General features: G+C 46.3%; 2 protein-coding genes across 7 annotated transcripts in view; one reads left to right on the top strand and one right to left on the bottom strand.

Moving 5' to 3' along the window:
- The first annotated feature begins 5,151 nt into the window (after positions 1-5,151).
- Positions 5,152-26,267, top strand: LOC307111854 (activator of 90 kDa heat shock protein ATPase homolog 2). Of its 2 annotated transcripts, none has more exons than XM_079792027.1 (10): positions 5,152-5,325; positions 6,653-6,843; positions 18,306-18,391; positions 20,575-20,689; positions 22,024-22,112; positions 22,750-22,854; positions 23,294-23,395; positions 23,915-23,966; positions 24,065-24,268; positions 26,064-26,267. In XM_079792027.1, the coding sequence occupies exons 1-9, from the start codon at positions 5,246-5,248 to the stop codon at positions 24,235-24,237; spliced, it is 993 nt and encodes a 330-aa protein (XP_079648153.1). In that variant the 5' UTR covers positions 5,152-5,245; the 3' UTR covers positions 24,238-24,268; positions 26,064-26,267. The 2 variants fall into 2 exon arrangements, with proteins under 2 accessions (XP_079648153.1, XP_079648154.1); XM_079792028.1 differs by having other exon boundaries at positions 22,756-22,854.
- USP34 (ubiquitin specific peptidase 34) overlaps positions 24,846-26,269 on the bottom strand; it is a 239,468-nt gene continuing 238,044 nt past the window's right edge. For all 5 annotated transcript variants that reach the window (XM_079792022.1, XM_079792020.1, XM_079792024.1 and 2 more), the window contains one exon: positions 24,846-26,081. In XM_079792022.1, coding sequence (XP_079648148.1) covers positions 25,474-26,081 — 608 coding nt within the window. In that variant the 3' untranslated portion in view covers positions 24,846-25,473. The remainder of the gene's footprint in view (positions 26,082-26,269) is intronic.

Genomic DNA, 26,269 nt, shown 5'->3' on the forward strand with positions numbered 1-26,269 from the left:
TGAATCTGGTCAAGGGCCATGTACCTTGGTTGTGGGCAAATCCCCAGTAGGGAGTATGCAGGAGGCAGCTGATGGATGTTTCTCTCTCATCTGTTTCTCTCTCATCAATGTTTCTAACTCTCTATCCCTCTCCCTTCCTCTCTGTAAAAAAAATCAATAAAATATATTTAAAAAATATTGTTGAAAGTATTACATAGGTCCTCCTTTCCCCCCCATTAACCTCTTCCAGCCTGCTTCTATCCCCCAGCCCACCCCCAGGCCCTCACCACCCCAGTGTCTGTGTCTACAGGTTATGGTTATATGCATACAAGTACATTGGTTGATCTCTTCCCACCCATCCTCCCCTGCCTTCCCTCTGTTGTTCAACAGTCTGTTCATGCTTCTGTGTCTCTGGGTCTGTTTTTGTTCATCAGTTTATTTGGTTCATTAGGTTCCACATAGAGTGAGATCATGTGATACTTATCTTTTTCTGACTGGCTTATTTCGCTTAGCATGATACTCTCCAGATCCCTTCATGCTGTTGCAAATGGTAAGAGTTTTTTCTTTTTTTATTGCTGCATAGTATTCCATTGTGTAAATGTACCACAGCATCTTGGCCATTTTTAAAGTGTAGAATTCAATGATGTTAAGTACCTTCACATTGTGTATCACCACATCTACCCACAGAACACTTTTCATCTTGTAAGACTATAACTCTATACCCATTAACACTAACTCCTCATCCCCCAACCCCACCCCAGCCCTTGGTAACTACCAATCTATTTTATGTCTCTATGAATTTGACTGGTCTAAGTAACTCACATAAGTGGAATCATAGTATTGTCCTTTTGTCCTTATGTCACTTAGAATAATATTCTCAAAGTTTATCCATGTGCCAAGAATTTCCTTTCTAAGCCTGAATAATATTCCATTTGTATGTATACACCACAAACTCACCTGCTGATGGGCACTTGGATTGCTTCTTACCTTTTTATCTAGCGTGAATAATGCTGCTATGAATATTTAACATTTTAATCTAAGAAAGCTCAGACTTATCTAGATGTCCATTTATAGTTGTGTATTCCCCTATGATGTCTTGGATTCATTGTCCATATCTGCGTCTATATTTATGGAACCAAGTTCCTTTGTCACAAGCTGAGGAGAACAGAGTAGAGGAGGAATTAATATATACATGATGCATCTCTGTTAAAGTGAAGGCGCAATTTCCTGGTGACTATGTTAACCAAGGTTTCACAGAAAGTGCCAAGAGAAGAAAAGAGTAGAAAATTGCCCATCAGGGCCCATAACACTGCAAGCACATGGAATTCCAGAAGGCCGTCGGTGCCATGGCAACAGGGTTAGCAGAACAGTCAACAGAACAGCATCTGGCACTAAACGGTAACGTCAATTTTTTTTTGTTTTACGCTTTTGTTTATATTTGAATTGTAAGTTTGTTTTGGTTTTAGAGTCAGATGGGGCTCTAAGGATAAGTTAATGCCCAGTTTTATGTTTGTACATATTTTTAAGTAACACTATATATATAATGAACAGTTTAAGGCGATAATGGTGGGGGGAATCCCTGAGAACTTCCTTGCAGGATGAGGATATTGGCAAGTAGCAACCAGAGACAAGTGGAGATGCTATAGTGACAATTCAGATTGGAGGGATGAGGATCTGGAATAGGGAGGAGATCTGGAATAGTGAGAACAGGAAGAGTAAGGAATGTCAATTTCTGGCTAGGTACGGGAGGGATGAAAGGAGGACAGAGATGACCTCTGAGTTTGGATTCCTGAGACTGAAATAGGAAAGTCCTAATTTGAGGAAAAAGGTTGTCTGGGTTTTAGTTCTATTGAATTTGATGTGTTTGCCAGAAATTCAAATAAAGACACTCAGTGAGCAGTAAAGCTGTAGGCTCTCCCTCTCCTAAGCTATGGATCCAGTGAAAAATTGGGCAAGTCTTTCTCAATGTTCATTGTGTTTCTCTTGCAGAAGTGGGGTGAAGCTTGCCACTTTTTTTTTTAATTAGCTCTTAAACTAGGGGTTTTCTTCAAATGACTATCCTAAGCAGGACACATCACCCAAAAGCCAAAAAAGAAAAGCATGGATAAATTAGACTCTTTAAAAAAAAAAAAATTCAGGCCCAGCCAGTATGGCTCAATGGTTGAGCATCGACCAGGAACTAAGAGGTCGCAGGTTGGATTCCTGGTCAGGGCACACGCCTCCCCTTCCGCCCCCCCGCCCCCGGGGGGGGGGCGTTGCAGGCTCGATCCCCAGTAAGTGGGGAGATGCAGGAGGCAGCCAATGGATGCTCCTCTCATCAATGTTTCAAGGGGAGGAGATACACAGGACATGAATACCAAGAGGCAGGGATCATTGAGGCTCATCTTAGAGGCTGCCATCCACACAGTACTGCCTGGGAAAAGCAAAAATAAATGCTCTCTGGGAGGACTTGGTTTCACTAGAGGCCAAGAGCAGTTGTAAGTCACTGCCCATTGCAGACGCCCTCTGATTTCAGAGCTATTAAAATGCATGATATGATAGATATAATACTCGATATAATAATGTACTGGCAGAGGGGGGTGTGACTGAGAAGTGAAAGAGACACCAGGGAGGGTTTTGCAGAGGAAAAACATTAGTGCAGAGTCTGGGTGAAGGGGGTGAGGGTGGAAAGAGCCCGCCAGGCAGGGTGCTGAAAGTGCATAGCGCAGAGGGGGTGGAGAGACCAGAGCGTGGCTGCTGTGCTGGGTGCAGGCAGGCCAGACCTTGGGTGAGCCTTGTTTAGGGGTGAGCGTGGGGAGTCATCGCAGAATAGTGCCAGCAATTTTTGAGTCATGCCTGTAAATGGAGAAAAGCATGCCTTTCTTTTATCCTTCCATCTTCCTGCAGGTAAGACTAGGGAAGTGGGTGTGAGCCATCTTTGAAGAAGCAGATGAAGGCAGCATCTCAGAAATGGTATATGTAGTTTGGGATCCCAACACATCAGGCTTCCATGCTGGTCTTGAACCACTAGTGAGAGAGAAATAAATTTTTATGGGTTTATTATTAGTATTTTAAAAAAATCCTCACCAAAGGACATGCTTAGAGAGAGGAAGGGAGAGAGAAAGAAACATTGATGTGAGGAACATCAGTTGCCTTCCGTATGTGCCCAGACTGGGAATCAAACTGGCAACCTTTTGGTGCACAGGATGATGACCAACCCACTGCGCCACTCTCGCTGGGCAGGCCAATTTAATTCTTGACCAATTACTACATAGAATGCCTTTTCCATTTACATTTTAATATAATTGTTTCCATTGGGGTAGTCCTTTAAAAAAATATATATATATATATATATATAATTGATTTTTTTAAGAGAGGACGGGAGAGGGTTAGTTAGAAACATTGATCAGCTGCCTCCTGCACGCCCCCTACTGGGGATGTTGCCGAAACCAAGGTACATGCCCTTGCCTGGAATCGAACCTGGGATCCTTCAGTCCGCAGGCCGATGCTCTAGCCACTGATCCAAACCGGTTAGGGCTGGGACAATTCTTTTTTTTTTTTTTTTTAATATATTTTATTGATTTTTTACAGAGAGGAAGGGAGAGAGATAGAGAGCTAGAAACATCCATCAGCTGCCTCCTGCACACCCCCACTGCCGGGGATGTGCCCACAACCAAGGCACATGCCCCTGACCGGAATCGAACCCGGGACCCTTCAGTCCACAGGCCGACGCTCTATCCACTGAGCCAAACCGGCTTCGGCTGGGACAATTCTTTTTACATAAATATTGCAAAAAATTTTTTGTCCGCATACAATTTTAGTGATTATAGCTTCTGCCTTCATAGGTTTTGTTGTTTTATCCCCCCCCCCCCCCAGGTTCTAATTATCCATACCTACATCTTACTATCTCATGCTCTATCATTAATATTCTTTACGAGTCGGATAAAAGTTGCACAGCTAATGCACAAGAAAACCGTGCCCCCGGGGCATTGCCATGGAAATTCTTTTCTATTTGATACCATGTGTTAGCTGTCCATGTCTTTGGTGAGGTCACGTGTAAAAAGGTGAAATCAAAATGTCATTTTGTTTTGGGGCTAAAACACTTTGAAAGCATTTTGTTTATATCACTGTTGTATTTTTGGAAACTGATATTGGAATGCGGTAGCTCCAGTTAAGTAAAGGAGAAAAAACGTTCTCCACCTGTGAGTTTATCTCACGGATGAGCACAGACCCCGGCAAAGGGAAGGTCTACACCCGGGAGCGGGACAGTCAGCCACTCCACCCTCCAATGGTCACACCCGCTTCCCACACTAAACATCTCACAAATAGTTGGTACAGAGTTTTTGCTGGAAGGTGAAGACGCCTAAGGAATCAATATCCACTTAATTGTGGTAAAACTGCAGCAAGCTGACACATGCGCTTGCAATCACGTTCTTTTGCCATCGAAGATGATGACCTGACAGGTGAACATGCCCGGAGTAACGGGAACGTGGCGCTCCCCGCTCGGGTGGGAGAGGCCGGGGGGAACCCCCGTGCGCCACCCGCAGGAACTTGCAGACAAACCCTGGACGTGGGGTCCGGAGCAGGCGCCCCGCCGACGCCCCGCGGAGCAAACCAAGTGACCGAGCGCCCGGGGCGAGTCCTCAGCGGGACGGAAGGAGAGCGCGGCCGACCGGACAGCCGCTTCCGGTCTGGGCCCCGCACGGCCCGCGGCCGCCCTCGCCGCCCACTTCCAGCCCCGAAGCCGACCGTCGCAGCCCCCCGCAGCCCCGGAGGGGAGGTGTCTGGGCCTTTCGAGGGGGCGCCGAGGACCCCCTTCCAGGCCCCGGGCCCTGCGAGTCGGGCAGCGGGGCCGGGGCCTTCCCACCCTCCCGCCCCGAGCCCGCAGGATCGCCCCAATGGGCCCCGGTCCTGGCACATCTCCCCACCCCATCTACACCCCCTCTCACCGCCCTCGGCCCGGACCCCGACTTTCCCCTTTTCCCTCCCCTCCCCCCGCCCCCGACTCTCGGACGGACCTCTCCGGGGCCCCCACTCCCGGCCTCCCAGGCCCCTACGCTCCCCCGAGCCCGCCGGGCACCGCCGCCCCCAGGCCCCCGCCCGGCCGGCCGGCCCGAGCTCCGAGCTCCGAGCGCAGGGCGCGCTGCGCGGGGCGCGGGGCGGGGCGGCGCAGGGGCGGGGCTCCCGGCACTTTCCGGGCGGCGGACGCCGAGCCGGGCTCGCAGGCCGGGAGCGCCGCCGCCGCGGGCCTGCCGGGTCCCCCTGGGGGCGCGCCGCCCGCGCAGACATGGCCAAGTGGGGCCAGGGCGACCCGCGCTGGATCGTGGAGGAGCGGGAGGACGGCACCAACGTGAACAACTGGCACTGGTGCGGCGGGCGGGGGCCGGGCCTCCTCCCGCGGGAGCCGGCGGGGCGGTGGGGCCCCTCTGCTCTGGGCTCCCCGTGCCCAGGGGCTGGGGGTGGCGGGTGGCGGGTTTCGGGGCGCCTCCAGGCCGCGGGGTCCCTGCGCGGGGCGGGGGCTGGCACAGGTGCAGGAGGCCCTTCCCCTCCCCCTCCCCCTCCCCCTCCGCTCTAAGTGCGGCTCCTCCGCAGCCCCTGGCCCGGGGGCGCCCTCCGAGGCTTGAGACCGGGCGTCGCGTGGGCACTGCCCCGGGACTTGAGTCCTCCTTTTGGAAGTTGGTTTGGGCTCCAAGAATGGCTTTGGACTTGCCTCTTCAGCTTGGACCGTCTGCCCCCTGAATTGAGTTCTGCCCTCCCCCCTCCCCCCCCCCCCCCCCCCCCCACACACACACCTCATCATCCTGCTGTTGGAAGAAAGAAGGAAGCTTGAAAGTGTGTGGGCGGAGCGTGGTCTGGGCTTTGGTGTGTGCGTCTCGGAAAGAACAGGAATTTGGGTCTAACTCGGCTTCTGACTTGATGGGCCTCGGGTGAGCCCTGCCTTGGAGGAGTTCGAACAAGTTACCATCCTTTTTGTGCCTCATCTGGAGCGCTGGCTCTCTTCTGCCTCCCCCCCCCCCCCCCCCCATCATCGCTTCTCTCACGCCCCTCCCAGGCCTGTGGTACCTCAGGGCCTTCAGGTGATGCTGAGGCAGGTCCTAGGAGAGCAAAGCCCGGGATGGCTTACTGGGGAGCCCTGGCCTGTGACGGGATGGCTTACCGGGGAGCCCTGGCCTGTGACGGGATGGCTTACTGGGGGAACCCTGGCCTGGAGCTTGGAGAAGCTGACTTCTCCTTTCCTAGTCCTGTCACCATGGACACATCATGGACTTCTCTGGGCTCATTTCTGCTCCCCAAAATGGGAACATTATTTGGGGTGATTGCATAAAATAATAGGTGTGAACACACCTGATACTTTGTCTTGCTGTGATTAGAATTATTTGAATTATTGCCACCTTTTCATATGGTCCAGGCTTTGCCCATCCATTTCCAACTGGTCAGATTGCTAGACCCTCTTTTCCCCAAAATAAGCTGGTGTTTTCAAGACAAAACACTACTTTATATAGTGGCTAATGCTGCTTCAGAAACCGAGCAGGAGGATTAAACGCTATTTGGTAGAAAGTTGGTTTGAGGAGCATGTTTGTAAGTTTGAGGGCGGCAGTTCTTTGAAGGCCCCGAGAGGAGTCAGGCTGGTCTGGGCTGGGCAGGTGACACACCTGGGCCTCCACTCACGGCTCCGCCCTTCTGTCCCCGGCAGGACAGAGCGGGACGCCACCAGCTGGTCCAAGGGGAAGCTCCGAGAGTCCCTGGTGGGTATCGTGGTGGAGAATGAGGCTGGTCGCTGCCAGATCAGTGACCTGAAGCAGGTGGAAGGCGAGGCTTCCTGCAGCAGCCGCAAAGGGAAGCTGATTTTCTTCTACGAGTGGAACATCAAACTGGGCTGGAAAGGTACGGGGCCTCGGGGTCCAGGAGGGCTGGAGGCGGTCTCGGGGCAGACTCGTTGATTCATCCTTCATCATTCAATGAATGTTTTTAGAACTGCTGTGGACCCTGCACGGACTGGACCCTGAATTGGTGTTGGTAGCTCCAGACACACCTCACCACACCTGGAGTTCCTTGTCCGTCATGCTGGGGGCTTCCCTTTCCCGGAGACACTTAGAGCTTATCGCTTTCAGCTGGACTCCTGTCTGCCAGGCCCTGGGAGCCCAGCGTTCCCCGGAGCTGCTGCCTGGAACACACTCCCCCCTGATAGCTGCCTGCTGGCTGCTCTGGGCCCGTCAGGTCTTCATACCCGAGTGAGGCCACCTGTCTGCGTCCTGTAAACATTTCAGAAGCCATCCTTGTACTGCCTCCCTGCTTTATTTTCCCCCAAAGTGCTGATATTTTGTTATATGTGGTTACTTAAATATTTTGTTTGTTCTGGTTCCTCCTCTTCTCCCAATTCATCAGGGTGGAGATTTAAAAAAACTATCAACTTCATTGAGGTATAATTCACACCCTATATAATAAGAGAGGGATGTGCTAATGATCCGTGACTCCGTGAGGCAAAACGAACCGCCACGTAACGACCCGAGGGTGGGGCAGCAAACTGCAAGCGGGAGGCGGAGAGCTGCAGGAGGGGGCAGGGCAGCAAGCTATGAGGGGGGGACGGAGGGAGCTACAGGAGGGCAGGGCAGCCACCTACTGGCCCACGGATTCGTGGGCAGGGCTACTAGTACTATATAATTCGCCCACTTGTATACAATTCAGTGGTTTTCAATACATTCAGAGTTGTACAGCCGTCACTACAATGAATTTCAGAAAAATTTCATCCCTTCCCCCAAACCCTGTATCCATTAGCAGCCACTCCCCCAGCCTGCCACAACCACTGGCCTGTTTTCTATCTGTGGATTTGCCTATTCTGGACATTTCATCTGAACGGAATCATACAGTATGTGTGGGTTTTTTTGTGGGATTGTTTTTCACTTATAATGTTTTCAAGGTTCACTTATGTTGTATGTCGCACTTTTCATTCTTTTTTTATGTTCTTTGTACAGATATGGCACATTTTGTTCATCTGCTCGTCAGTTAGTGGGGAGGTGGGTTGTTTTCACTCTTTGGGTCTTTGGGTCAGGAATTGATTGGTTCTGTTTCAGGCCCAGATCACTGTCTGGAACGGTATGTGTTGGTTGAATGAATAAATTCTCCTGTGGTGCCTAGCTCCTGGCTGGCTAGGCAGTCTATGCTCAGTGAATACTTGTTAAAATAACCACAGATGTGAAGACAAAGGAGGAAAGGAAGAGGAGGCGGGGGTGGGGGGTGGGAATCTGGTTCTAGAAGATTGTGCTATGTTCAAGGCTGGGCCTCAGCCCAGGAGTCAGCCCCTTTCTTGAGAGTTTGGGTTGGAGAGCCACCCAGTAAGCCGGCCTCGGGCCTCTGCCCTGGTGGCCACCTTGTTCCCTCCAACCAGGCCCGAGCCCAGGGCGACGGCGGCCAGCATCCGAGTGGTCCCGCTCCTGCCTTGGACCTTCGGGGTCGGGGTCTGCTGGCAGTTACTCCTTCAGTGCTGCTGCTGGAGGGACTGCAGCCGGGGCGGCCCTGCCCCCGCCTGGTCCCTGCTGTGGTCTACATCCTTGCCAACACCTGTTCTCTTTTTGAGAGCAGCCATTTTAACAGGTGTGAGGTGGTACTCATTATGGTTTTGATTTGCTTTCCCTGTGGATTAGTGATGTTCAACACCTTTTCATGTACCTGTTGGCCATCATTTGAGGATCTTCTTTGCGTAAGTGTCTATTTAGGCTTTTGCCCGTTTTTAAATGGGATTTTTTTTTCTTTTGCTATTAAGTTGTATGGGTTTCTTATTATTTTGGACACTAGCTCCTTATCAGATGAGGCTTGCAAATATTTTCTCTCATTCTTTATGTTGTCATTTTGTTGATGATTTCTTTTGCTGTGCAGAAGCTTTTTAGTTTGATGTAGTCCCGCTTGTTTAGTTTTGCTTTGTTGCCTTTGCTTTTGGTGTCAGATCCCAAAATAAATGCCAAGACCCATGTCGAAGAACTTCCTGCTTGTGCTTTCTTCTAGGAGTTTTATGGTTTCAGGTCGTATGTTTACATCTTTAATTCATTTTGAGTTAATTTTTGTGTATGGTGGAAGATAGGGATCCAGTTTCATTCTTTTTCTTTCTTTCTTTCTTTTATTGTATATCTTTATTTTTATTTTTTTCTTTATTGATTAAGGTATTACATATGTGTCCTTATGCCCCCATTGCCCGCCCCCCACTCATGCCCTCACCCCCTGGTGTCTGTGTCCATTGGTTAGGCTTATATGCATGCATACAAGTCCTTTGATTGATCTCTCCCCCTTACCCCCACTTTCCCCTGCCTTCCCTTTGAGGTTTGACGGTCTGATCGATGCTTCTCTGTCTCTGGATCTGTCCCTGTTCATCAGTTTATGTTGTTCATTATATTCCACAAATGAGTGAGATCATGTGATATTTATCTTTCTCTGACTGGCTTATTTCACTTAGCATAATGCTCTCCAGGTCCATCCATGCTGTTGCAAATGGTAAGAATACCTTCTTTTTTACCGCAGCATAGTATCCCATTGTGTAGCTGTACCACAGTTTTTTAATCCAATCATATGCTGATTGGCACTTAGGCTGTTTCCAAATCTTAGCTATTATCAATTGTGCTGTTATGAACATACGGGTGCATATGTCCTTTCTGATTGGTGTTTCTAGTTTCTTGGAATATATCCTAGAAGTGAGATCATTGGAGTTCCATTTTTAGTTTTTTTGAGGAAACTCCATACTGTTCTCCACAGAGGCTGCACCAGTCTGCATTCCCACCAGCAGTGCACGAGGGTTCCTTTTTCTCTGCATCCTTGCCAGCACTTGTTTGTTGATTTGCTGATGATAGCCATTCTGACAGGTGTACCGCATTGTCGTTTTGATTTGCTTCTCTCGGATGATTAGTAGTGACTTTGAGCATGTTTTCATATTTCTCTTGGCCTTCTTTATGTCCTCTTTCGAAAAGTATCTATTTAGATCTTTCCCCCATTTTTTGATTGGGTTGTTTATCTTCCTTTTGTTAAGTTGTATGAGTTCCCTGTAAATGTTGGAGATTAAACCCTTATCAGAGATAACATTGCAAATATGTTCTCCCATGCAGTGGGCCTTCTTGTTGTTTTGTTGATGGTTTCTTTTGCTGTGCAGAAGCTTTTTATTTTGAGGTAGTCCCATTTGTTTATTTTCTCTTTAGTTTCCATTGCCCTAGGAGCTGTATCCATAAAGAAATTGCTTTGGCATATGTTTGAGATTTTGCTGCCTGTGGATTCCTCTAGTATTTTTATGGTTTCCTGTCTTACGTTTAAGTCCTTTATCCATTTTGAGTTTATTTTTGTGTATGGTGTAAGTTGCTGGTCTAGTTTCATTTTTTTTGCATGTATCTGTCCAATTTTCCCAACACCATTTATTGAAGAGACTGTCTTGATTCCATGGTATGCTCTTGCCTCCTTTGTCAAATATTAATTGAGCATAGTGGTTTGGGTCAATATCTGGATTCTCTATTCTGTTCCATTGGTCTATATGTCTGTTCTTGTGTGCCAGTACCAGGCAGTTTTGAGAACAGTGGCTTTGTAATACAGCTTGATATCTGGTATTGTGATCCCTCCTACTTTGTTCTTCTTTCTCAGGATTGCTGCGGCTATTTGGGGTATTTTTTTATTCCAGATGAATTTTTGGAGAGTTCATTCTAGGTCTGTGAAATATGCCGTTGGTATTTTAATGGGGAGTGCATTGAATCTATAGATTGCTTTGGGTAGTATGGACATTTTAATGATGTTGATTCTACCAATCCATGAACATGGTATGTTCTTCCATCTGTTTATATCTTCCTCTATCTCTTTTTTCAGTGTCCTGATCATTCTTTTCTTTTCTCTTTTCTTTTCTTTTTTCTGCACTGCTCAGTTTCCCAGCAACATTTTTTGAAGAGACTCTCTTTTGTCCACTGTATAGTCTTGGCTCCTTTGTTATAGAATAATTGACCAAATATGCATCGTTTTATTTCTGGATTTTCTATTCCATTGATTTTTGTGGAATAGAATTCCATTACTGTTTTGATTACTATAGCTTTGTAATATAGTTTAACATCAGGAAGTGTGATGTCTCCTGCTTTGTTCTTTCTCAAGATTGGTTTGACTATTTGGTGTCTTTTGTGATTCCATACACATTTTAGAATTGTTCTGTTGCTGTGAAAAATGCCATTGGAATTTTGATAGGGATTGTATTGAATCTGTGTATATTGCTTTTTATTTCCTTTTTTTCTGCTAAATGTGAGCTTAGTTTGTTCTTCTTTTTCTAGTTCCTTGAGGTGTAAAGTTAGGTTCTTTATTTGAGCTCTTCTCTTTATTTATTTCCTTTTAGAACTGCTTTTGCTACATTCCCTAAGTTTTGGTGTATTATGTTTCCATTTTCATTTGCCTTGAGATTTTTTAAAATTTTCTTTTGATTTTAAGGCATTGGTTATTCAGGAGTGTTTTGTTTAACTTTTTAAAAAATATGCATTTTTATTGATTTCAGAGGAAGAGAGAGGGAGAGAGAGAGACATTGATGATGAGAATCATTGATTGGCTGCCTTCTGCATGCCCCCGACTGGGGATTGAGCCAGTATCCTGGCATCTGCCCTGACTGGAATCAAACTGTGACCTCCTGGTTCATAGGTCAATGCTCAACCACTGAGCCATGCCAGCCCGGCTTGTTTAATTTTTATGTATTTGTGAATTTTCCAGTTTTCCTCCTGTTATTGAATTCTAGTTTTATACCACTGTGGTTGGGAAAGACACTTATTGTAATTTCTATATTTTTTAATCTATTGAGCCTTGTTTTGTGGCCTAACATGATTTATCTCAGAAAATGTTCTATAGGTGCTTGATAAGAATGTGTATTCTGTTACTGTTTGATGGAATGTACTTTATATGTCTGTTGGATCCATTTAGTCTACAGTGTTGTTCAAATTTTCTATTTCCTTGTTGATTTTCTGTCAGGATGATCCATCCTCTGTTGAAAATTGGGTAGTAAAGTCCCCCAACTATATTACTGTATTGCTACTTATTTCTCCTTTTAGTTCTTTTAGTACTTGCTTTATACATTTAGTTGCTTCGATGTTGGGTCCTAAGTATTTATTATTGTTATATCTTTTTAATGAATTTACCCCTTTAGCATTACACAGTGACCTTCTTAGTTTCTTTTGAGCATTTTTAGTTTACAGTCTATTTTATCTAATATAAATATAGCTGCTCATGGTTTTTTTTTTTTTTTTTTTTGTCACCATTTGTTTGAGATATCTTTTTGCATCCCTTCACTCTTAGTTTATGTGTGTCCTTAAAGGTAAAGTGAGTCTTGTACAGGCAGCATATTGCTAGATCTTGGTACTTTTTAAAATATATATATATATATATATATATATATATATATATATATATATATATTTTATTGTTTTTTTACAGAGAGGAAGGGAGAGGGATAGAGAGTTAGAAACATCAATGAGAGAGAAACATCCATCAGCCGCCTCCTGCAGACCCCCTACTGGGGATGTGCCCGCAACCAAGGTACATGCCCTTGACCGGAATCGAACCTGGGACCCTTCAGTCCGCAGGCCAACGCTCTATCCACCGAGCCAAACCGATTTCGGCGATCTTGGTACTTTTTAACCCATTCAGCCATTATGTGTTTTTTGATTGGAGAATTTAATCATTTATGTTTAAAATAATTACTGATAGATAAGGACTTACTATTGCCATTTTGTTAATTGTTTTTCTGAGTGTTTTGTAGCTCCCATGTTCCTTACTTCCTCTCCTGGCATCTTCCTTGGTGATTGGGTGCCTATTTGTGGGTATGCTTTGACTCGTTTTCATAATCTTTTGTGTATCAACTACAGGTATGTCTTTGTGATTACTTTGAGGCTTACATAAAATATCCTATTTATACTGGTAACAACTTAACTTCAATAGCATTCAGAAATGTATACTCTCTCTCTCTCTCTCACATTTTAGGTTATTGATGTTGCTGCTATAATATTCCTGCTTAACAGTCTTTCCTGTTTTGGGGGTGTTTTCTAGGACTTTAAATAATTTTTTATTTTTCAATTGCATTTTTTTAAATTTCTTTATTGATTAAGGTATCTTCAATTGCATTTGACATACAATATTATATTAGTGTTAGGTATACAACCCAGTGATTATACATTATATAACTTACTAAGTGATAAATCCTGGTAAATCTCATATCCATCTGACACCATACATAGTTATTACAATATTATTGACTATGTTGCCTATGCTGTACTTTACATCCCTGTGACTATCTGTAACTATTAATTGATATTTTTAAAAAAATATATTTTATTGATTTTTTACAGAGAGGAAGGGAGAGGGATAGAGAGTTAGGAACATCGATCAGCTGCCTCCTGCACACTCCCCACTGGGGATGTGCCTGCAACCAAGGTACATGCCCTTGACCAGAATCGAACCTGGGACCCTTCAGTCCGCAGGCCGACGCTCTATCCACTGAGCCAAACTGGTCAGGGCTAATTGGTATTTTTTAATCCCTTCACCTTTTTCACCCATACCTCTAGCCCCCTCCCATCTGGCAACTATCAAAATGTTCTCTGTATCTGTGAGTCTGTTTCTGTTCTGCTTGTTCGTTTATTTTGTCTTGGGTGGGGCAGGGTCTTGGAATCACCAGGGAGGGGTGGCCAGTGTAGCCAGGTGGATGGAGACTCAGATCTGGCACCCGCCTGCTGGCTCTGCGGGGGGAGGGCTCAGCAAAGGAGCAGTGGCCTCAGCCAGCACTTCTGTCTGGGAGAAAGCTGCCCCTCCAGCTCTTGCCCCGAAGCCTAGCAATTCATTTCCTCCCCGTAGGTCACTGGTGCCTTTGAGCTGCTGCCCCAGTGCTGGAGCGCAGAGCGAGCGAGTCCGAGTCAGTCTGAATGCAGGCTCTGGAAGAGAAGCGCCTGGACTTGAGCAGCCCGCAGTCTCATTCAGCACTCTGCTGGTTTTTACAGCCGCGAGTTATGGGACTTCTTTTCCTGGTGCTGGAACCCTGGGCTGGGGGGCCTGCTACGGCTGGGAATCCCTGTTTCTAATGGGGAGTCTCCGCAGCCAAGAAACTCTTCCTGATTTTTATCCACCACATGTAGGTGTGGGCCCAGCCTGTCCCGAGTCTCTGTCCCTCCTACCTGGCTTCCTTCTATCCTTAGTTGTAAGACCACTGTTCACTAGATGGTTCTGAATGATGGCGCTTCTGTAGTTTAGTTGTCATTTTGATGTGGTTGTGGGAGAATATGAGTACTGTTTACCTGTGCTGCCGTCTTGACCAGAAGCCCTGATAATCATTTCTTTTAATACTAGAGGCCCGGTGCACGAAATTCGTGCACGGCGGGGGGTTGTCCCTCAGCCCAGCCTGTACCCTCTCCAATCTGGGACTCCTGGAGGGATGTCCGACTGCCCGTTTAGGCCCGGTCCTGGTGGGATCATCCTACTGGGATCGGGCCTAAACGGGCAGTCGGACATCCCTCTCACAATCCAGGACTGCTGGCTCCCAACTGCTTGCCTGCCTGCCTTCCTGATTGCCCCTAACCACTTCTGCCTGCCAGCCTGATCACCCCCTAACCACTCTGCTGCCAGCCTGTTTGCCCCCAACTTCCCTCCTCTGCTGGCCTGGTCACCCCTAACTGCCCTCTCCTGCAGGGTTGATCACCTCCAACTGCCCTCCCTTGCAGGCTTGGTCCCTCTCAACTGCCCTCCTTTGCAGGCCGGGTGCCTCCCAACTGCCCTCTCCTGCTGGCCATCTTGTGGTGGCCATCTTGTGTCCACATGGGGGCAGGATCTTTGACCACATGGGGGCAGCGATATTGTGTGTTGCAGTGATGATCAATCTTCAGATTACTCTTTTATTAGGTAGGATAGAGGCCTGGTACAGGGGTGGGTGCCAGCTGGTTTGCCCTGAAGGGTGTCTGGGATCAGGTGGGGGTTCCCTTGGGGCGTGGGGCGGCCTGAGCGAGGGGCCTGTGGTGGTTTGCAGGCCGGCCACGCCCCCTGGCAACCCAAGGGGAGGCCCTGGTATCTGGAATTTATTTTCCTTCTACAATTGAAACTTTGTAGCCTGGAGCGGAGCCAAGCCTGAGGCTCCCTCCGAGGCCGGTAGCCATTTGTGTTGGGGTTATAATTGAAACTTTGTTGCCTTAAGCGGGTGGGCCCAGCCAGGGTGTGCGGAAAGCTTTGCTTCCCCTGTTGCCGGCGGCAACCCTGGCCTGCTCTCTCAAGCTCCATTCTGCCGCCATTTGTATAGAAACTTTGTAGCTTGAGTGGAGGCTTAGGCCTGGCCAGGGCAGGCGGAAAGCTTGGCTTCCTCTGTTACCTAGGAAACCTTGCTCTCTGAGGCTGTAGCCATCTTGGTTTGGGTTAATTTGCATGCTCGCTCTGATTGGATGGTGGGCGTGGCTTGTTGGTATGTCGGAGGTATGGTCAATTTGCATATTTGTCTATTATTAGCTAGGATTTTGAATGTATAGTCTGACTCCCGGCCTGTCAGATTTTTGTTTAATTGCCCTTGTATGTGATGAGTCTCTGTTCCCTTGCTGCTTTCAAAATTCTATCTTTGACTTTTGACAGTTTAAGTGTGTCTTGGTGCTGCCCTTTTTGGGTCAGCGGTTTGGGTCCTTTGCACTTCATGAATCTGGGTGTCCACTTCTCTTACCAGGTTTGGGAAGTTTTTGACCATTATTGTTTTAAATTGACTTTCTGTCCCTTTTTCTGTCTCTTCTTCTGGGCTCCTCATTATGTGTATTTGTTTCTTTTAATGGTATCCCATAAGTCCTGTAGGCTTCCTTCACTCTTCCGTTTTCTCTTTTTTGTTTCTAGGACCTGATAATTTCAAATGACTTATCTTCTAGCTCACTAATTCTTCTGCTTGCTCGAGTTAGCTATTGAAGCTATTTAATTTTTGAGTGCAGTAATTATACTCTACAGCTCTAGGATTTGTTTTTTAAATTTATTTTTGATGGTTTCTATTTTCTTGTTCCACTTCTCGTTTTGTCCGTGCATTGTTTTCCCAGCTTGGCTGAGTTGTCTGTGTGTTCTTGTAGCTGACTAAGCTTTAGGAGGTTTATTCTGAATTCCTGGTCACATAGTTTATAGATCTCCATTTCTTTTTTTTTAATTGATTTTAGAGAGAGGGAGCGGGATAGAGAGACAGAAACATCAATGAGAGAAAGATAGATTGGCTGATGGGGATTGAGCCCACAACCTGGGCACATGCCCTGACTGGGAATCAAACCTTGACTTCCTGGTTCATGGGCAGATGTTCAACCACTGAGCAACAATGGCCAGGCAGATCTCTATTTCTTTAGTGGCATTTATTGCAGCTTTATTAGTTGCCTTAGGTGTTGTCACATTTTTTAACTCTTTATGAGCCTTACCTTGCGTTGGTATCTGTACATATAAGTGGTCTCCTCTTACAGACTTTACAGGTTTGTGTCAGCAGGAAAAGACCATCTTTAAGCTTAGTTTGGGAACTGGGTGGCCAGCCAGTGGTATCCGTGGTCTCTTGGAGTTTGTTGTCAGGGTCTCTAGTTGGGTGGGGCCGCTGTGTGTGCTTTGAGGAGTTGATTGCTGATGGCTGGGCTCCACGTTCAAGCCGGGCCACGAGCTGGGCTCTGCAGTTACCTCTAGTCAGGCGGGTCCCTGGCAGTGTTCCCTGGCAGGGCACTGACACTGGTTGGACTCGATGATTGGGAGGCCTGTGGGCTAGCTCCACAGTTGCTCCTGGGTGGGTGGGGCCTCAGACTGTGCTTCTTGATCAGATGGTGCCACTGGGGGTTCTGTCAGGCAGGGCTTTGGGGTTGAACCTGGGCTCAGGCTGTGCTGTGATCAGGTGGCACACAGACAGGTGTGCAGGCTTGCCTTTGTGCCAGGTAGGCCAGCAGGCCCCTGGCTGTGCTCCGCTGTGGAGCAAAGCCTCTGGCTGGGCTCTCAGCCAGGAGCAGCCTCCAGCCACTGGGTGGGGCTAAGACTATGCTCTGCATTTGGGTGGGGGTCACTGTCCGGATGCGGCCTCAGGCTCTGTGCTGCCTTCGGGCAGGGCTGCAGGCTGGGCTCTGCGGCTGCTTGGGTCACTCACTGTGCAGGCTCCCTCGCCGCCCGAGGCTGTGCTCCCTCGTGGGACAGGTGCTGGCTGGGCGCCCTGCCTGCGCGGGGCTGCCCATCCCGGCCAGGCTTCCTGGATGGTTGGGACTGGAGGCTCTGCCTAGCAGTCGAGCAGGGCCGCGGATGTGCTCTCCTGCCTGGTGGGGCAATAGAACGTGCCCACAGCTGGCGTCGGCCATTGCCTGGGGATCTAGCTCAGGCCCTGCGGTGGGCTGACCCTGACTGGGATCTCTACTTATGCGCTGCTGCAGGCAGGAGTGCGGTCCACCAAGATCTTAGTGCTGCGAAGTACATGATTGTCTAACCACTCTGTTGTACACCTGAAACTAATGCAAAATAATGCATGATAGTCACTGAATGTAAGCTGTAATGGGGGAAAAAAAGATTTGAGTGCTGGCTGCTGAAAGCCCTGCCCCTGTGCCTCTGATTCCCAGTGGGAAGGCCAGGCAGCCTCCCAGGAAGCACCCACAGTTCTGGAGGACCCGCATGTGCGCCTGGTGCTCTGTTCTCCCTCTGGAGAAACCACGGTGGGAACCTCCCCCTGGGGCTGTGCTGGCCTGGGGGCGGGTGATTCGGTCAGTGTTACTGCTCCTCTTAGCCGCAGTGCGGTCCTCTCTGCCTCTGGTCCCGGAGGGGGTTCCCGCCTCACCTGTGGGTTCTGGGATTTTCAGTGTGTCCTGTCTGGGTAGCTGCTGGTTGGTCATTTTGTGAGGCCACTGAACTTGGGAATAATGTATGTTGCCACCTTGATGTGGTCACTGAAATCACTCTGGTGTTGAAGAAAATCCAGCTGCATGGAGTCCACATAGAACTTCCCAAGCCAAGCCACCACCTCTCCCCTCCCACTCTTTCCATGATCAGAGCTCATTGTCCCTTTCTGCTCTTCCATCTTTTGTGACTCATCAGGATGGCCCTTTACCCTGCCTTGATGTGGTAGAGAACATTGGGGGGTGAAGAAGAAACATTGGTTACAAAACCACTTCCTCCAACCCCGCGCTTCCACCGGCCGATTCTGTGCGCACGTCCGTTGGCCGGGTCCTGGCTGCTTACCTGTCTGGGGGTCAGGAAAACAGGCTGTGTGGGTACCTGTTGGCGGGAAACCTGAAGCCTCCTTGTCGCTAGCTGTGGTGGCTCCTGTGAGGAGGCCAGCTCTTCAGGTATGCAGGGAAGTTTTGCATAAACCAATTGTTACTTTGTAATTGAAGAACATGTTTTGCTCATTTTAGGTATAATTAAAGAATCTGGTGCGAAGCACAAGGGATTGATTGAAATACCCAACCTTTCTGAAGAAAATGAAGTAGATGACACTGAGGTAAAGTATCTGCTTCCTTTTTTGTAATATCAAGCTTCTGCTCTAGATGGTGAAGATTTGAAAAACTGTTCAACAGACAGTGATTCCTGCAGTTTTGGTCAGTTGTGGAGGCAGCATGTAGTGTGGAGCGGAGCAGAGTGGTGTAGGAGAGTAAACCGAGGCAGTCCTAGACTGCCCCATGGACCAGGTGTGGGGCCTGGGCCTGCATCCCGTGGCCTCATCTATGAAACGGGGTGAATTCATCTTTGAGGGTGTTATCGGATAAATGTGTCCATGCACACACTGCAGAGTGCTCAGGGAGCATGCAGTTTGGTGGATGGGATTGTTTCTCCTCCCCTGCGTCTTTGCTGTTTCCCTTTAATAGTGAAAATCCTCAGCCGTTAGCTGGGATCTCCCTTGGTTATATCGTGTTTTTTGTGAACTAATTAGTATGTATTGCCTTTGACTGGCTCTCTTGTTCTCTTGGGTGATAGAGCCTGTGTGGTAAATCCTAACCTTGGTTTCCAGATGGTGCATTCTGAAAGCTGAAAGCTTGGTTCTGGGAAGAGACCATTTGTACAGCAGCTATATTTTCCAAACCAAATAGCTTGACAAAATGTCTTTTTTGATTTGTGAAATTATTCAGTGCAAAGGCTTTCAAAGATGTAAAAACTAAAGTGTACCAGGCAACAGTCTATGACTGGCCTTTATTAAAGGTTATAAAGTGCTAGGAAAGGGGGGCTGCCTCTGACATGTCTTCAGACATGAGGTTGCTGTACTCAGGGGCTGGTTTCACTTTATGATGTTCAGATCCATCCGCTGAGAAATTGTCATCAGCCTAGTAAACTGGTCATTTAGATTCAATCCTTGGTAATATTATAGAGGAACTCTTTGGATGGGACCTGGGACAGACCCAGCTCAGCTGAGTCCTAGGGACACTAAATGAGTTCCAACCAACCGAGCTCTTCATTCTGAGAATACCAGAAGCATCCCCAGAGCAGCATTTTGATGTTTCCTTTTCCCTGTCTCCCCCGACATCTGCCTCCCCCCTGCTCCTTTCCTTCCCTCCCTCTCCCTTCTCCTTTTCCTCTCCCCTTCCCAACTCTACTCCCTGCCAGAAATGTGTAGCTCAAGGCCATATTATGTGGGAAGTTGTTTTTCCTAATCACACTAGAGGCCCACTGTGTGAATTTGTGCACGGGTGGGGTCTGGGCCGATCGGGGCTGGGCCTGTCGGGAGAGGAGACGGCAGGAGGTTGGCCAGCTGGCCTGCCCCCTATTAGGGTAGGAGAGGGGGCTATCAGGGGCGGGGCCGGCCTGGAGGAGGGGTTGTGGGCCAATCGTGGTGGCGGGGGCCCATTGGGGATCGGGCCGCCCCGCCCTCGATCGGGGTGGGAGAGGCTGATCAGGGGCAGGGCAGGCTGGGGGGAGGGGTCCCAGGAGGTTGGCCATGGGCCCCACCCCCCAATCAGGCTGGTTCACTGGCTGCAGTGGGCATCATAGCAACTGGTCGTTACGGTCGTTACGGCTTTCCGGTCGCTGGCTTTTTATATGTATAGATTGGCTTTGGGGTTCTAGACCAGCGCTGTTCAATAGAAATATAATGCAAGCCACATATGGAATTTAAGATTTTCTAGTAGCCATATTAAAAAAAGTTAAAAGAAATGGGTAAAATTAATTTTAATAATGTTATTTAACCCAATATATAAAAAACATCATTTAGACATGTAATTAACATCAAAATTATTAGAGATTGTTTTACATTCTCTTTTTTTGTCCTAAGTCTTCCCAGTCTGGTGTGTATTACTTTACACATATAGCACATCTCAAGCCAGACCAGCCACCTTTCGAGTGCCCAGGAGCACATGCGGCTAGTGAGGAGCGTGCTGGACAGCGCATTTCCAGGCCCTGGTGAAAGCCATGGATTACATCAATATCATACATACACATATGAAATTGTGTGCAAATTAAGGGGCTCACATTCTAAGAAGTCCATTCAAGATATGGCCAACATAGTCAATGGAGACTTGATTTAAAAATCCTTCCATCTTCTCACATATAGGGAGAATCCTGCCTGTCACTCTCTTAATAGTCACGTCTTCCTCTTCCCTCACAGCCACAGTTCCTCTCTCATCCATTTGTCCCAATGTTTTAAGAATACATCAGACCAGATTTTTCTTAGGTTTGTATTTTTCTGATTTGTAGGTGAATGTGAGTAAAAAGAAAGGAGATGGGGATGTACTGAAGGATCTTATGAAAACTGCAGGCACCGCCAAGGTCAGGGAGGCCCTTGGAGATTACCTGAAGGCACTTAAGACGGGTAAAGAAGGCATCCCTTGTGAACCCGGGGCCCCTTTCCTGCTTATGCTCTGCACTGTGCTCTGGATTTGCAGGTCAGGCTAACATCTAAGGCTCCAGAAACAACTCTGTGTAGTCTGGATGTTGAGAGCTAGTCATGAGTAAGACCATAATTAGTGATTGTCAGTATTGTATACCACGTGAACCATTTTGTCTATAGGACTGTTAAGTCTTCTGGAATGAATGATATTTAATCAGTCATTTGTATAATTTGTTTGTTGTCTTCCCTGCCAGACCACAAGCTCCATGGGGGCATAGAAGGTGTTTGTCTTGTTCACTGCTGTATCTCCAGCATCTAGCACATTGCCTGGCACATAGTAGGTGTTTAATAACTCGTTGTTGAATGAATGACTGTAGGTAGTACAGGTGTAGCTGAGATTTACCTAGGTAACTCCTACCTACACTATGTGGAAGTGAGGTTATTTATTGCTTTCTTCCCTAGAGAAGTTACTTGCCAGGCAAAGTGGCCAACAGGGCCTATCTGCATAGGATCCTTGGGTTCTGCTATGTGTCTAGGTGTTGGCATAGATAGGTTTGAGGTTGCCACTGGCCCACAGGCCTGAATATCGTGAGGCCAAGCTTGTGAGGTGGTGGTGAAGCAATGTGAAAGTGTCCAGTTTTGACAGTAGATGAAGGCCATAAAGCTATTAGAAGTTAGCTGTTTAAAAATGAGGTTTTTGGCCCGGCTGGCGTAGCTCAGTGGTTAAGTGTTTACCTATGAACCAGGAGGTCAGGGTTTGATTCCTGGTCAGGGCACATGCCCAGGTTGTAGGCTTGATCCCCAGTATGGGGCGTGCAGGAGGCAGCCCAATCAATGAAACTCTCTCATCATTGATGTTTCTATCACTCTCTCCCTCTCCCTCCCTCTCTGAAATCAATAATATATATGTATTTTTAAAAAAGGTTTTTGGAAAAGAACATTTGAAAAAATAAGGCATTTGTTGCTCTGTAACTCATGTTTTATATATGAAAACTAGAGGCCCAATGCACGAAATTCATGCCCTGGTAGGGTCCATAGTGGCTGCCGGCCGGGTACTCCCTCCCTTCCCCCGGCTGTGTGCCGCCACTGCTGGCCTCCCTCCCTTCTCCTGGCCAGCCCCGCCCCCTGGTCGAACTCCTGGTCTAGGGGACAATTTGCATACTATGCTTTTATTATATAGGATGTGTAATGTTCTTGAAATTCTCAAAATGATTTAGGACTCTTTTTACACATTTTTTTTTTTTTGGTTTTCTGCCTATTAGTGCTGAAAAGGAAAAAAGTTCTTTATTAAAGCCATTTCCTATGTTTCTTTGTAGAATTTACAATGGGAATGATTTTACCAACGAAAGCAACTGCAACCCAGGAATTGAGTATTAAAAGGAAACTGAGTGAGAACACCTTGCAGGTATGATCTCTAGTGGCCAATATGTAGGGAAGGGGGAGGGAAGTGCTTAGTGAGAATTCTTCAAAGCTCTCAACAACCTTTCCATGATGGACTATTATCCTTGCCTCCATGGCATATTTTTTGGGGAGCAGGGGGGATGATGAGACTCTTATCTTTGATGGAAGGGAATGTATAAATACCTTTTTGTGGGATATTGAATTTTGTTCAAGATTATTCTAAAGGCACTGTTCTTTGGTAGCAACAGAGTTCAAAACCAGGTCTTTTTGAGGTTCAATGGACCAACCTTCTCTCCAAACTTTTAGATTGCGAGGTTTTAAATCCTGTTCTTGGAATCTAGTGGTGTAAATTGATACTCTGTCCTTATGTGCTATTGTCCTTCATCTGCTTATCTTCACACCCCTTAAGCCACATTCATACGTCCAAGTAGGACTTTGGGTGTTAAACCATAGCCCAGAAGAACAGAGCTAAAGAGCTTATAGGGATAATGAGCTGTTTCCAGTAAAGGCCAGGACGGGTGGTGCTAAAAGCCTTCTCATGCTCTCTGTTTCTGGAATGGGTAGTAAGACAGGAAGACTGAATTTTAAATCTAAGCAACTTTATAACTTGGCATGCTAATTATCCTTTGGAACCTCCTGAGATTCAGGCACCACTGGGTGTCAGGATCCCCACTGTGGCGCTGCACATGACGGAGCTGTTCGACGCAGGCGTAGAGCGGCTGTACAGCATCTTCACTGTGAAAGAGGTAAGTCCCTTCTCAAGCCAGGATCTTAAATGCTGGCACTGGGAGAAGATGTCACACTGAGACCTGGAGCTGGTTCTTTGGTTTCCCTTATGTTCCTGTTTTTCTGAATGAAGGGATCTAGAATTGTGGGGATACAAGTCTTTAGGATAGCTTCTGAAATATTTGGGGCCGGGGGGGAGGGGAATATATCAGCAATTAGGGGATACATTAATTTACTTAGTTTTCTCCCTCTGTGAGGAAAAGAAAGCTGTAAATAATTATAAGCTACATATTTAGGACTTAAAAATTCTGTCTCTCCCCCTCCCTTCCACTCTAAAAAAAAAACAAAACAAAAACAATGGAAAAAATATCCTCAGGTGAGGATTAACAAATAAAAAAAACCCCTCAAACCATAGTAATTATTCTATACTGAACTAATGTCTATGTTTTTCTTGGTTAGTTGGTGCAAAAATTTTCTAAATCTCCTGCCATATTAGAAGCTGAAAAGGGAGGGAAATTCCAAATGTTTGATGGAAATGTCACCGGTGAATATATAGAACTGGTAAGAAATCTATGGTTAAAGAAAAGTAAGCTGGGGACTGACTCTTGTTTCCATTACCATTGCTTTTTTACTTGCTATGGGCTTTTAATTGAACTCACAGAAACTTGAGAACTTTATATAGTTGGTTGTAAAGCAAATAAAAAATGTTATATATAATGAGAAAGTTGAAGCCTTAATTTCACAGTATTGTGCAAATGCTTATGATTTTAGAAGCAGTATAATTCTCCAGCTCTTGGTGTAGAACATTCAGCTTTCTGCCACCTGACAAGTGTCAGCAGCTCTGTTCCGTTACCCGTGTTACTACACTTGTCCTGACGTTAACTGCTGTTAGATTTTGGCACTAGGGACAATGAATTCTCAATGGTTTTGGCATATAAGTTGAAGGTGGGACTGTATGTTGTTCAGTGATAACTCTTAGTAGTACATAAGGGGTTTAATGAAAGGCTTCGCTGTTTTTCTGTATAGTACTGTAGGAAACTTAAAAAGATGTTTTCAATAGAACTTCCTCTTTGTTTTCAGTTAACAAATGAAAAGATTGTCATGAAATGGAGATGTAGGAGCTGGCCAGAAGGTATGTTATTAGTACCGTTTGTTTGTTGTAAGAGTCCGAACACTCAAAGCTGTACTCATGTATTTTCCTCTTCATAATGATTCCTATTTTTCTTCCAGAACACTATGCAACAGTTGTACTGAATTTTGTGCCTACTCCAGGGCAAACGGAATTACAGTTGGACTGTAAAGGAGTTCCTGTCTGTAAAGAAGAGAACATGAAATTCTGTTGGCAGAAGCAGCATTTTGAAGAAATAAAAGGTTTACTGCAGCTGACCACTCTAAATGGTTGAATTAGAAGATTTAACAAGAGCATTACTTTTTGTAAGCAGAAAGTTACTTCTTCCTTATCATTTCTTTTAAAAAAGGAAAACAAAAATCTTAATTTATATTGGATGACATTCATGAACTTTACAGAATTTAAAGCATTGTTTGAATCTTGACTACAAGTAAGAAGTAGCAAGCAACCTGAAATTAAGTACTTAACCTTACCTCCCATAGATGCTCTTCTGGGAATACATTGAATTTCTGAGTACTGATGAAGTTTCCTAGCCTAAAGTTTGTCCTTGTAGCAAGCTTACTTTCTGCTGTAGTTTTAGTTCAGGAAGACAAGAATAACTGGCACGTTGATGTCATTCCTTTATTTACTCCAGGGTTTTTAAGGTAGGTAGCTCTTAGGTTAGTGAAACAGTGGCATGTTGCACTCAGAAGCATGTTGAAGTGAGAGGAGTTGGTTGTATTGTCACACTTCTCCCTGCAGCAGTAAGCATTACAGGGTGGAAAGGACTGCCACTAACACCTCTGACAAAATAGAATACAGCCGGTAAGTGCTTCCCCATTCACAGTTTTCTCATTACTTTCATCTGAGAAGACTGAAGCAACGTATGTAAACAAATGAAAAGTAATCACAATCAGTTTAATTAAGTGCACAGAATAGCAATCAGTCATGTCAATAAAAATAAAACAATTATTTTTACATCAAGTGTGCTTTATTTCCTCCACAGGTATTCTGTTAAATAAAGCACCATTTATATACTGCCAGGCCACAGCTAAAGAGGATTCTTTACAGAATCAAATTTCTTGTGGTTGTTCCGTATACAAGTAAACTTAATTTTGATAATAAGAACCACAGCGATCGGAGGCAATCTGCCTCTATTATAAGGTACAAAACTGGCACAGAAGACACCATATTATACACAGTAAAAATGCTGTAAGTTTAAATTACATTGTACAGGGCCAGGGAACCCTGTTCCTCCCAGACAGCCATATTAAATGAAAGCCACTACAGTGAACTCTTAATTACATAAAACATATCCATTATCTGATTGCCCTTTAGAAAGTATACTGAAGATGCAAATTTTTTTTCATCTGGAGTTCTGCCTGACCAAGAATTAAGCCTATAAATCTATCTTGCCATTCAAGCAGAGAGCACTGGACAAACTGAAGCACAAAAACAGAAATAAGCAAAACTTATACAAACAGCATTGGGGAGCAGGGGGACCTTAAAAGTAGACATGCTACATCTAATGTCAAGAAGCAGCTTGGTTTCCTTTGCCAGATATCCTTATGACCACGTGAATTGTAGACTCAATGGTTCTGCACAGGGTATCTAAAATGTCGTGCTGCTGCATGTGACTCAAGAGTCCTCTGGAATGGCCACAACTGAGTGACAAAGCAGCCTCAGGGTCCTGGGAGGGCAAAGGTTGACCATCACAGCTTCTCAAGTCAGCTAAGTCAGACAGAACGGCAGAGATAGAAGTAGAAGGGAACTCTGATTCTTCCTCAGCTAAGTTAGAATCCTTGGGACAGTGGAGGTCTTTAAACTCTTTACACTCTTCAAACCTACCACTGTTGGACTGTTCTTCTGCATGCTGTGACCTGGTATTTGACATGTCTTCTGAAAACGAAGAGGGAACTTCCATTCGGTATTCTTTAACAGAACTATTTTCAGGGGAAGGAAGATCTTGCTCAGTTCCTGGGTCAATAATTGAGGAGTCTCTCGTCTCATTGTCTGAAGTGCTGGTTGGGGTCAGGACCTCCCTTGTGTCTGTTTTCATGTCGCTGATGCAGCTGTCTGCAGTGTGCTCCTCATCACTGCTGACACGCCTTCTTTTAACAGGTGTCGCCCCTTCATCATCTGTGAAGACATCAAAACCAACTTCTGTGAAAGGAGCCACTAAGATCACACCGAGGGAAGGTGTGTTTATGGAAAATTTCTTTTACAGCATTCACATATAGGAGGCCCACGTGAACCAAGAGCTATTGTATGGTTACACCGAGTGTATTCCCTCCTCCCACCCTAAAGTTAATTCTGGTCCATAACAC

Source organism: Cnephaeus nilssonii (genome assembly GCF_951640355.1).
Source record: "Cnephaeus nilssonii genome assembly, chromosome: 15".
In the NCBI taxonomy this organism is placed as follows: Eukaryota; Metazoa; Chordata; class Mammalia; order Chiroptera; family Vespertilionidae; genus Cnephaeus; species Cnephaeus nilssonii.